Source organism: Barbatula barbatula, assembly GCF_947034865.1.
Source record: "Barbatula barbatula genome assembly, chromosome: 12".
In the NCBI taxonomy this organism is placed as follows: domain Eukaryota; kingdom Metazoa; phylum Chordata; class Actinopteri; order Cypriniformes; family Nemacheilidae; genus Barbatula; species Barbatula barbatula.
The window spans coordinates 8,021,864-8,034,094 of record NC_136775.1 but is presented as its reverse complement, the minus strand read 5'-3'; the positions used below and the strand labels follow the sequence as shown (position 1 = coordinate 8,034,094).

The following is a 12,231-nucleotide window of genomic DNA, read 5'->3' as shown; positions in this document are numbered from 1 at the left end:
TATCTGATATTGTGTCTTTTGGGGATGGAAACAGATTCAATTAACATCTAGTTTGCATAAAACACTGGGTGAACGAAGCTCATTTTGAGACGATATTACATACAACCATGTTTCTCAAAGGGTGAGCTGTATTACAGGGACTTCTTTTTCCCTGGAAAAATATAAGGTATTATTGAAATGTCAAAGCCGCTGAAATGTCATTGTCAAGGATACATCAGGCATCTTATTAGATCTGGCATCTGGAAACAGTTTTTAAGGGACTTTTTTGTTTGTTTGAACACAGCTTGTTTTGTTTGTTTGTAGACAGCTTAATGTCAACAATTTAATGTTTTAATGTTGATGCAAGTTTGGAAATTTGCAAATACTTGCAGTGCATTCAGTCTGTAGTTAAAGGCTGCTTCTTCATTTATACAGCACAATTTGTTAAACCATTCCAACTTTTCCCAACGTTACCCAATGTCCTCATCTCAGTAGAGCAAATTCCTCTGCTTTAACAATCCAAATTTTCACATAGTCACCAAAAACCAACAGCTTCAAAATAAAGCTTTCGCTGTGCAATTCAATTTTCATTATCAGATGCAATTAATTCCTAAATGTTTTTTTCCATAAACAGTGTGATGCAGGTTATAGGTGTTTTTCAACCTTTTTACAGCTTCATATCATGCCACCCTGTATTCATCCTCAACACGCCGAAGCCCTACAGGGTGTGCTATCATTACCTTAATAACTTTTAAATGCTTAACAGGAAAATTATTGCGACTTTATGAGATCGTTTTCACAGTGCAAGTAATTTAAATTTGGAATCGATGTCTTCAGGGATTGATAAACCCCAGGAGTGTTTTAATCTGGGTCTGACGTTGAGAGTTCTGGTACACTCTGTAACAGTACAGGGTGGTGTAGATGTGAGTGGGCAGAACTTACTCGAACGTCCTTCTCTGGCCAGCTCTGCAGCAGCGTGGAGATGTGCCAGCGGTCGTGAATGGTAATGAAAAGACCTCTAGAAGACAGAAGAAGTTATAAAACATGGTTAATTAAATAGAGTTTCCAATAATATCTGACATATGTAGATTTGTGGCTTAAAGGCAAATTAACATTATTTACCTCATATACTGGGGACTACAAAAAACTGTATTACACTTGAAGGTTTATACTAGCAGTTGATCAAACCTTAAAAGTTACTTTTTTAACTAATGTAGTCAGATTAAGTCACATTACTATAAATATTTTAAGATTGCATGTCAAAACATAAAAAAACACAATATTATTTATTCATTTACACATTTTTGTCTTTCTTACATCCCGAAACACCCCTCAACAAAAAATACACAAACAATAAACAGAAGACATTTACTCAATAAGCATGACTGAATAAATTTGTTTTTGGGAGCCACAACAGTGTCCAGTTTCATCAGCCCTCTGTGAAAACAATCCAATAAAACAGCCAATGACAACCGTATTATATCATTTCCACAAGCAACTGTAGTTATGAAAACTCAAGTGAGGTACATATTAAATTGATAGCTTCTGGACATCTCACAGTCCAAGCTCAAACCTGCATAAACCGTGTGATGTAAAGAGGCATCTGAGCTACCAACCATAGCTTCAACAACAAACCAATTTTTTCTTGCTATCATGATAAGATAAACTGTGATTAAAGCCTATTGATCTTAATCTAATGGTAGCTTGCGGGCAATTTGAAGTATTTTTAGTACTTAAATTGGTTATCCAAAAATAGCAATTCTCTCAATTGAATCACCCTTATGTCATCCCCTGTATGAGAATGCTTTCTGGTAAAAAATAAAAACATTCTTCTGTTTAGGCCGTAGAGACCGCACATGCTGTATAAAACATGAAGAGTCAACAATAAAAGTAATGAATCAAAGAGATGATGTATAAGCAGAGCTGATCCCTTTCTGTGTGGGTGGTGTGTCAATCTTAGTGGAACAGCTGTCAATCGATGTGAAATGGGCTTATGGTAAAAACCTGGTTTGACACAGGCCAGTTCAATTTCCATACAGTAAACGTGCAGCAGTAGCAGATATCAACAAATGCACCATACAGTGCAGGCACGGCCTTCTCCTCGCATTCAATTTTTCCGCTCTTTCATTTTCATCAAATGTATGCCCCTCAAACTCTCTTTCCTTCTTTCTTTTTATGTCTCTTGACCCCTTCTTTTATCTTTTTACTTTTCTAGTGAGACCCACTCACTATAGCTAAATGTGCAGGACCCTTGGGCATCTTCTGTCTTGACCTCAGAAGGTTCCTCAAGGACTTAAGCTTAGATCTTTCTCCACTCCGCCCACACCCCCATGGAAATGTTACAATACTTTAACCAAGCTTGACTTTGCAGATTCCATAAAAAGAGATTTCTTTTACATCTGGAAAAATCTTACAATTCAACAAGCAGACTTTCTCTGAGAGGCCAGATTTTAAAAAGATCAAAATGGAGATATATTAATAGTTAAAACATGCAACATATTTAAATCGTTGTGGTAAACTAGTTTTACAAAATAATAACATTTCGAATACATAAACACACACGTTTGCCATGTTTTTTATTATACAAAATTGTTTTCTACACAAGGATGTTCCTTGCAGTAAAAAAACAAACCTTCAAGCTTGACCCCAAAAAGTACATGTTCCTGCACCCATACGTTTTTGTAAGGGTCACAAAAATACCCTGGACCTCATGTGCATGTGAACACTCCCAATCTTTGGCTGCTTTATTAAATTCAGGTGATATAAACTCTCCTATTATATGACTCAAACGTACGCAACATGAGGGGAAAAATAATGGATCATACCAATATTGCCTGGACAACTTCCTCCACATTATTGTCTGATGAGAAAACAAATCTCTGAATATCATTTCAGTTACACAATAGAGACCATCACTCAAGAGGAGTATTTTGCATTGCCAAACCAGATTACCATTTGCAAATACCAATTTGCATCTATCTTGTTTCTATAAAAATAACATAGTCATCAGGAATAGGCCTATAGATGAAGACCTACACTGCCTGATACTGAATACAATCCAAGCTCATTGTGAAGGAGAACAAAAGGTTGTAAATACTAAAGCGAAGTTGACCTTAGAAACGTAACACAAAGAACTGTTACAGTGCAATCAACACTAAAAATAATCATTGTCAGTGTATAGTAATCATTTTATGATGCATGTGACACTAACACAATGTCCAGTGCAATGAAAACAATTCCATTCCTCTTATCAATTCCAGTGTGCATATTTTCAGAAATGTGCTTGTCTTAACTTGTGACAACTGAACAAAAACTATAGAAAATATTTCTTTTGTGCATTTTGGGAACAATTATGTAAATCACATTTTACAATTTATTTTCAGTTAAGACAGCTCAAGCTTTTATTTTAAACCGCGGGCAATAGTATGCTAGCATTATTTCACTGCTTTGCATTGTGCACAAGTTATTAATTCCATGCCAGCATAAAGTTATACACAAAGTTTGTGTCATACAAAACAAGAGTTTTGAGGACATAAGATGAACACAGTGTGCATGCTTTCGGTACAATAAGTGCAGTGCAGAGCTTTGTGTCCAACAACCTTTAGGACTTTTTGGAGCATTTTTGGAGAAATGGGATTGGTTCATTTAAATCAATTTGGGACATTTTGGGTCATTCTCATTTCTAAATTTGGTACATTCTCATCTACCCCAGTTCAAATATTTAATCATCACATACAATTTTATAGTATTTAAACAGTTCTGCAGTGTCCAAACCATAAAAACAATTTCGCATAAGGATATGAGTCAACAGTTTGAAAGAGATATCTACTCTAAACCACAGAATAAACATATCCATCCCATTGAGACCTGGTTTCAAACAAAACAAAGAAAAACAGAACCATTATCTGATAAAACAGGACATTGATGGTGACGGGAAAGGAGATTATTACATTTTGTGAGTGGATCTGACCAAATTCTGGCCCGGAAAACTCTGACAGCACATTATTTTCAGCATGTGGTTATTGGTTTATTTACAGAGTCCCCCCCTTACCACGTCTTATTTATGAGATAATAACAGGACAGCAAGTTCATCTGAGTGGAAAGAAATAAGACAGGAGGGGAGAGATGGACATAAAGGTATTGTGCAAGTATGAAAGATCCCACAGACTTTAAACATCTGATGACTATGTGCAGAAGTGGATATGTGGATTTAGCATTAGACAGGAAGGGCTGGGCAGAAGCAGTTTTCACCTTTATAAGTTGCCAGCGATGTTTACGGGGTTTGGCAAATGGAAATGTGCCCGGAGCAGAGAGAGTAAGATAGAAATCCGGTAACCATCAGCCTGAAACGTCATTGTGATCTGCAAACAATAAAACGCGGAGCTTAAGGGGGTGAGAGTATGTGGGAGCGTGTATTTGCGTGTGCTCGGAGGGATGGAAAAGTGCTTGGCTGGAATAAAAATGGAGGGATGCAGGGAATCAGCTGGACAAACAGAGCGTTCGGTCTTTCCAATTCCCTCTCCGTTCGGGCCACGTCAAGCAACAATACAGTCCTCTCCGCCCAGCAACTGATGGCAGCCAAACTTTCCATTCTTCCAGGAACACATTGCATTGGACTTTCATCTTTCTGAACCCCGCTACCCCTCTTGTATAGCCTGAAGTGAAAAGCCAATTCTTCTTCTCCTGACCTCAGACAATGACAAAAGCAGATCCTCATCTTCAGACCCCGAATACCAGTCTGGGGTTTGAGTCACTCTCACGAGCAGTCCAGACATGCTTGAGGTCCTTTAAATGAAACATGCAACTAGCAGGGAATAAATAACAGGGGAGATGGTGTTGGTTACCGCATCCCCCCAAAAAGTATTTGTCTTGAGAAAAAATTTGATTGAGGTGTACTTTAGATGTGCATGTGACTTTCCGTGGGTCGGAGAGGGCTGCCCGTTTGTATGTGGGACGCAGACAGTTCCTCGACCCTGCGTCCAGACTTCCTGGAGACTTGAATTACCCTGCTTACATAACACTGGAATGGAGAAAGTCTCTCAACTAATACACACACACGGCTAACTGAAAAAACCTTTAATACTTAGCATACAGATACAGCTATTCTACATTTTTCCATCAATTATTTTGCAGGAATCACTTTTTGGCCATCGTCCTGTCAAATATTAAAATGTTGCGTCAAACTGTGAAAATCGTTTAAAGTGTCATGCTTATTAAGTGCAGGTCTGTTTGACTGTTTGAAGCCAGAAATGTACCAGCACCCCATATGAAAATGGTATTAGTTTTGTCTGGCCACACAGACGAGGGTTTCTTTAAAGGAAAATAAACTCAAAGAAACTTGGACATAAAATAAACGATAAAGTTATAGCATTATTAAATACTGCTGGTTTGACTTTAATTTATGGATTTTGCTGATTTTTTATATTTCACCAATGAATAAAATAAAACAGTGTTGTGTGGGGCGACTGCACACAGATTCGCTGTTAATGCGATACACATGTCTCATGGACCCATTTGACAGAAGATTAATGCAAAGCAGTAAAATAAGCATAATTTGGAAATCACATCGTTCACAAAACTTTAATAATAGCATATAATGATACGGTGCATTATTATTATTAATAGCAGAGCGTTATGCAGAAGGATGCTATTAGGAGGGGTTAACAGGCCGTAATACTGGCCTGACAAGATGGCTGACGTGGCAACCACGTATTTAAACTTCTGTTGAGAATAAAGACATCTTGCAAATGTGAGTTGAATGCACAATATATAAAACGTTTCTGGCACTTGTATTGAGTGCCCGATTTTACACAGGGGTAAAACCATATATGTCGCACATGCTATGAAAAATATGTCGTCTTAATTAAATGATCTGTATGTAACATAAATGTCCTTTGCCAGTTGTGTCATACTTTCAATCTCTGTAGCACCAGTGTTTGTTAACACAAAGTAAAAAAGTTACCGCACAGCCAACAACCCGATTTTTGGCCATTTTGCGACTCAAGATGTCATAAAAAAATCAAGAGTGTTGACAATATGATATGACTTTCTTGTTTTCCAGCACAGTTGATAAAACATTCTTTCTGTTTTAACGGATGACAGTAGTCATGTACTTAATAAGATCTCCAAACAAATAAGATAAATCTGATCTTCAGGTGCCACAGGAATTAAATCTAAAGCCTTTAGGACACAAGCTCAGATTGTGAACCAAAAGGCTACACCACACTTTCCCCATTACGGCAACGCTACCCTTCGCAAAGCATCATCTTAAACAGCTGCATGTGTTTGAGAATGTCTAATGAGAATAAATACTCAAAAACAATCCATACAAACAACATACACTGGCAAGGTGCGCTGCATATAAAACCGTATTTCATAATCAAGCTCAAACTTAAAGCCATTGTAAACATCTATTAACTGCCAAGGTGTCAATTAAAGTGCCAAATGCTTTCATGCTGAATAGTGAGACTGGACTCTGCTTGAATGGCATGCCGGGAAAGAGCCGTGGTGCATGACATGTTTGTTAACCTTTACATCTTTCATATTTCTTCAAAATCTTATAACCCAGAGAGAAGCAAACAAGCTTGAAAGGTCTGACAAATTGCACAAAAGTTTCGAAATAATAAACACCCATATCAGAATCGAATAGAATTTCTCAAATGTCAAACAGTTACCCGGGGACCAATTCCTTAATGCAATTGTATTTCCTTATGGTAATTATTTTATCTGAAATGCCTATGAGGCTTTTTGAGTCCTCATGAAACGTGACTGCCATCCAGAGAGTATATATGACACACAACTTCAGTTCGACTTTCCGTATAAAAGTGCAGAAATGAAGAAAACATTGTCCTGTAAAATTCAACAGCTTTAAGGCCTATGTGCGGTGTTCATGAAAAACAATAAATACTGGATTCTGAGTTTTAAACATTTCCTTACACATAATACTTATGTGTTTTGGTTCTGGAACCAAACCATCAACACCTCTGCTAAGACATAAATGAGCAACATGACAAGTCCAGATACATTTAAGATGAAATGGAACATTACAGACTTTCTATCCCTGAAGGTTACTTTCCCACAGTTCTAAGGAAGATTAAATTGCTTGTAGACGTATTTATTTAACTAAAGAGCATGTTAAACTCTCTTCTGGTTCCTCAAAGTAGCTGTTGGATTTTCTGCATTTGATAAAGTGAATCTTTAAATCAAATGAAGAAACGTAAACTCCTTGACCTTTGGAACGGGGCTTTTTGACACTGTGCAGAGTTATGAAAATCTGCAATGGTGTTCTGCACTCTAATACAGTCTACAAAAGACACTTTTATCCTCTTGAGAAAATCATAGCATAGTGTTTCACAAGCGCTTATTAAACCGACTCTGGCATCTTCAATTTATTCCCAAACCATTAAAAGCTTTCTTTACGGTCAGTCCAAAGACTGTGCTGTGAGTTCCTTATTTCACATACTTTTAGTGAAACAGGACAGGCAGACTGAAATAAGTTTGTACTTATGGTATACGGTGTGTACTCTGCCCATACTGTGTCTGAATTTTCAAAGAGTGGTATCATGAAAGACTAAATTATTAAACTATTTATTGTACACTTTGACACCCTTCTACATTGTTAAAATTTTTCATCTAGGGGAAATAAAAAAAAGTCCTTTACTTTAAGACGTTCACAAACTGGTTTCCAAGTTTGATATCCAGGGCCGGCCCGAGGCATAAGCGAACTAAGCGGCTGCTTGGGGCCCCCTGACCACCAGGGGGCCCCCAATCTTTTATTTTATTTATTTATTTTTACAATTAAATAACTTAAACAAGTGATATAAATGAATGAATGAATGAATATGAATGAATAAATAAATGAATAATTAAAGACAAGAAAATTCTGATTTGCCGACAACTGCTGCTGTGTCTGCTAGCGTTTGTGTCATGCGCAATAGACATCTCGCGTGCGTTGACAATTAGTGCCGGTGTGCAAGTGCGCGTAATGGTAATAAATGATAAGCCATGTCACAAAAAAGGATGTATCCTCTGGTGCCGAAAAGAGAAAGAAGAAAAGGACAGAGAAGGAGAAAAATGAGCAAGATAAGCAGCAGCAGCACAAATTTAGCTCACGTCATTTCAGGTAGAACTCATGATCTCATATAAGCCATCACCAGAGCTAACGTAAACGTCCCCGCCATCAAAAGTGAAATGTCTCGCATTATTAATATACATTTATCCAGGTGTAGTTCACGTATTGATTATATATATATCAGTTTAAGTTGGAGGAAACAGCCGAAGTGGAACTTAATCTTCTAAGTGAAAGGGATGCCAGCTAGCATTGCTGTGTGTGTTGAAGTGAACGTTAGAAAATATACCAATACCATAATGGGTTGGGAGACTTCTGTGATGAAAATAGACTTCGATTTTATTAGCGAGTGTTGTAGCAGTGCTATCCTCATATTTATAGGCTGCAGTTATGCGATTTTGAGGTCATTGTTGTACAATTGTCATTGTTGAACCGCTTGCTGTTCTTATGTTTGCTTTCATTATTTAAGTATCTATTTTTTTGTAACATTCTACTTTTGATTATATTAATGTTTGCACATTTAATGCACATTTGCAAATTATTTATTTCATGTTTTGTGACAGTTTGTATTCAGAAGTTTAAGAGTAAAGTATTTTATTTAAGTATCGATTTTTTATTATTTATTTTGTATTAATACATAACCTCACTGTATTCATTTATAATGTAACATTATAGCATGACATTTGTGTCAATAATCTTCAAGCAAATGGTGACTCCGCGTGGTAGGAGGGGGCCCCCAAATCAAATTCTGCTTAGGGCCCCCAAGAGGCTCGGGCCGGCACTGTTGATATCCAAAGTGACCAAAGTGACTTGAATAATATTAGTTCAACTCACATTTGTACGATGCCATCTTCACCACAGAAGTTTTGGCATTTGGTACGTAAGGAAAACAATTTGTCATGCTTGTAATATGGCCCGTTAGCCCCTCATCTCTCTTGCTAAGTAGGAAAGTGTATATTTATTTCAGAGGCAAAAATAATTAACTCATGTTTAATGCAAATGACGCAGGCGTGTCATAAGTTTCAGTAACAAACGTGGTATTTCTCATTTTGTTTTGCTGTCTACTCTTCGCTACCGCTTTCGTCACCGGAACTTACGACACTCCTGCGTGATTTGCCGGAATGCCGTCCTCTCGCAGTTCTTTGATCAATGTATGCACTTTATGAAGCTTCAAAATCTCATCCACAATTCACTTCCTTTCTAAAGCTAAAAATTCTAAGAAAATATCCCTTTAGCCTTTTGATATTGGTCATTTTGGTATTAGTAATACACCAATAGAAACAATATGTCTTATTTTATTGTGTGACCACACTACTCTCACTTTCCATGTGTAATAAAGCTCCTTCGGATTCTGATTCTATGTACAATACACTATAAAATGTTATCAACGCTAGGATGTCGCTTTTGCTTGCATTTTGTGACTTAATCTGATGTTATTCCAATGCACTTTCTAAGGTTTTCTAACCTCCTCGCTCTCTGAATCTCCCATTCACACTAAATTGCTTTACAATAAAGAAACAAAAATCAATAAAGATTTGGCAATGTAATTTTTTGAATGTTTAAAAATCAACCCAACCAATTTGCAAAAGCCTCTTGCCAAGGTGACTGGAAACTTGAAGAACCTCCAAATGCAAATCAATGGCACAGACCCAAACTTAAACATCTGGATCAACAACAAACCTAAAATAAAACATCTGGACTGTGCAGTTGTTGGTGTTGGGCACTGAGAAGTAGTCCTGGCATGTGCAGGACATAAGACCGCAAGGTTTTAGTAGTATAAAAAACTGTAGATCATTATTGGAACATTGTTTTATGTACAACACCTGTTTCTCACAGTTCAGTGTTTGTCTGATATAGTTTATTGCTCCCTATGTATAAGCTGACAGTAAGACCTGATAAAACATGCATTGTTAACCTTGAGGTCAAATATTTTTCCACACTATGTGGAACTAGATAAATAAGAGATGTTGTGTAAGGTGTCTTGACGCTCCCTTAAGTGAGATATTCCACAATCCCTTTGTTATCGTAAAGTGATGTAGGGCTGAAATACATCTTTAACCATTCTGGTTGGAGAGCTAGACATACTATCTCTTATTTTCTGAAAAAGAATTGTGAAATCTCATTACAAAACCCTTTATATAATTATGTATACATTTTAATGTATTTCAATTTAGCTAGATAAAATGACGAAGCAAAAGGCCACATCTCAGCTGCTCCAAATGCATTTACCGTACCTCATCAAGATACCCTTGATGACCGTCGTCATGACCATAGTCCAAAAACTGCCTCGTATAAACATTTCTTTTTCATCTGATCAATATCTCATTCAGAAAAGAAAATGCACCAGGGACGACTTTAGAGTTCTACTTGGGTTAAAAGGAAAACAGCAGAACGTGTCGGCATGTCGTTGCGGTCGGAAAATGAGGTTTCTGGGTAGCTGGAGGACATTCATATCCCTCACAGGCTGGTAAACCATTCAATCCCTCAACAGAATCATGATACGCTGAGGAAACCATTCTTCCCAACAGGGTTGTGATAGTCTGCACTCCAGCCATGCACATACGGCAGATAAACTGCATGCAAATTCACACACATAATCTAAGCGATGTTTTCTCAGGAAGAGCTTTCTTCACAGGGTAATAAGATGATACAGTTCACAAATGCATTTAATAACTTAATAACACGCATATTTCCCCCCTAATTTTCAGACTTATTTTATAATATTCACTCAGAAAGCTCCCCTGGAGGATACATTATTGCGAAATAAAAAACAAACCAGGAACCAGTAGATGCAGAACAAATCTGCCAACACCTTATTTCCCTCACAGACTCTTCTGCTTCAGGCTCTCCATAGTTTTACTAGAAAAAAGGAATTTTATCAACTTGGCCAATTTCTGCAAAGTGAACATTGACTTTGAATAGGGTGTGGAGTTGGTTTATCATTTAATTTTGCACAGATTATTAAAATAGAAACCACACAAGCACACGGTTGCTTTTGAGCATAGAGTCCTCTCAGCAACTGCTAGGGGAACTACACTCGAGATTCTTGATGTACCTAGAGTACATTATTAATAATACACGGGAAACAAGAGATCCGTCTCAAGGCTTCCATAATTTGGTGTCTACTGGCGGTGGATTGCAGTGCAAACACATAATAATGAATCCAGGCGGTCAAAAAGCCCTGAAATTCAAATATCCCCAAGGTATCTTGAGAGAAGATGCCAAAGCATCACTGTGGCCTGCCCCATAGATAAATGATATTAATACAGACATATTTTCACAATCTGACTACTTCAGAAATGTTTTTTTCATCACCAAGCCTTGACGTGAGCTTTACATTTTTCAACAAGGCTCACAAAATCAGGAATTGATTTAAAATTGTATGTCTTATCCGTTGTCCCCGTGACAGACTTGAAGCATGTTTTTATGTAGGAATAAATCTGTGTCAAGCCCACATAAAAACAATCAACCCCTCATTGTGAGCTCCACAGAAAAGGATCATGCTTAGTGGCAAATTCTTGGGATGTAAGCCCGTTCATGACCATTCCACTATTCAGGTCTCATCTGGACAGCTGATGTCATGAAAAGAGCTGGGGTTATAAACCGGAGGGGAGAGGGTGTTGCTATCTATTCAATTTATTTATTTGGCCCACACACACACACCACACACGTAGTAAACATATAAGATAACAGGTCTTAAACCTCTTAACAGAGGCCACAAAGTGTCAGGAGACACAAGTGCTCTACACTTTACACATATAAGCAGTCATTAAGTTAGGAAGGAAGTCAACATCCCCAGCCACACTCATCAAAATTCCCTTCAAAATTGCTCTAATCTACGATATTCTCTAATCTACTGAAGATTTGTGGTTTTGACCTTCGGGAAAGTGTTCTTTTCATTTAAAAGACACTCCATTGTGCTTCCACCCAAGTATAAATAGATACCAGCGCATTGTTTTTATAGTTATTATGTAATATGACTAAGAAGTTAAAAAGTAATTTCACATTTAAAGGGGTAGTTCCCCTAAAACCTAAAATTCTGTCATAATATCCCCGTGTGGCTTTCTTCAGCCATACAATAGAAGTGAATGGAGACCAATGAGATTTTTGATAGATAACTTTTATTTCTTTAAAATATCTTATCTCATCTAAAATATCTTATTTTGCTTTCTGCAGAAGAAAAA

General features: G+C 37.3%; 1 protein-coding gene across 1 annotated transcript in view; it reads right to left on the bottom strand.

Moving 5' to 3' along the window:
- me1 (malic enzyme 1, NADP(+)-dependent, cytosolic) overlaps positions 1–12,231 on the bottom strand; it is a 59,855-nt gene that overhangs the window by 21,602 nt on the left and 26,022 nt on the right. The window contains exon 4 of the mRNA XM_079470518.1: positions 922–997. Within this exon, the coding sequence (XP_079326644.1) occupies positions 922–997 (76 nt within the window). The remainder of the gene's footprint in view (positions 1–921; positions 998–12,231) is intronic.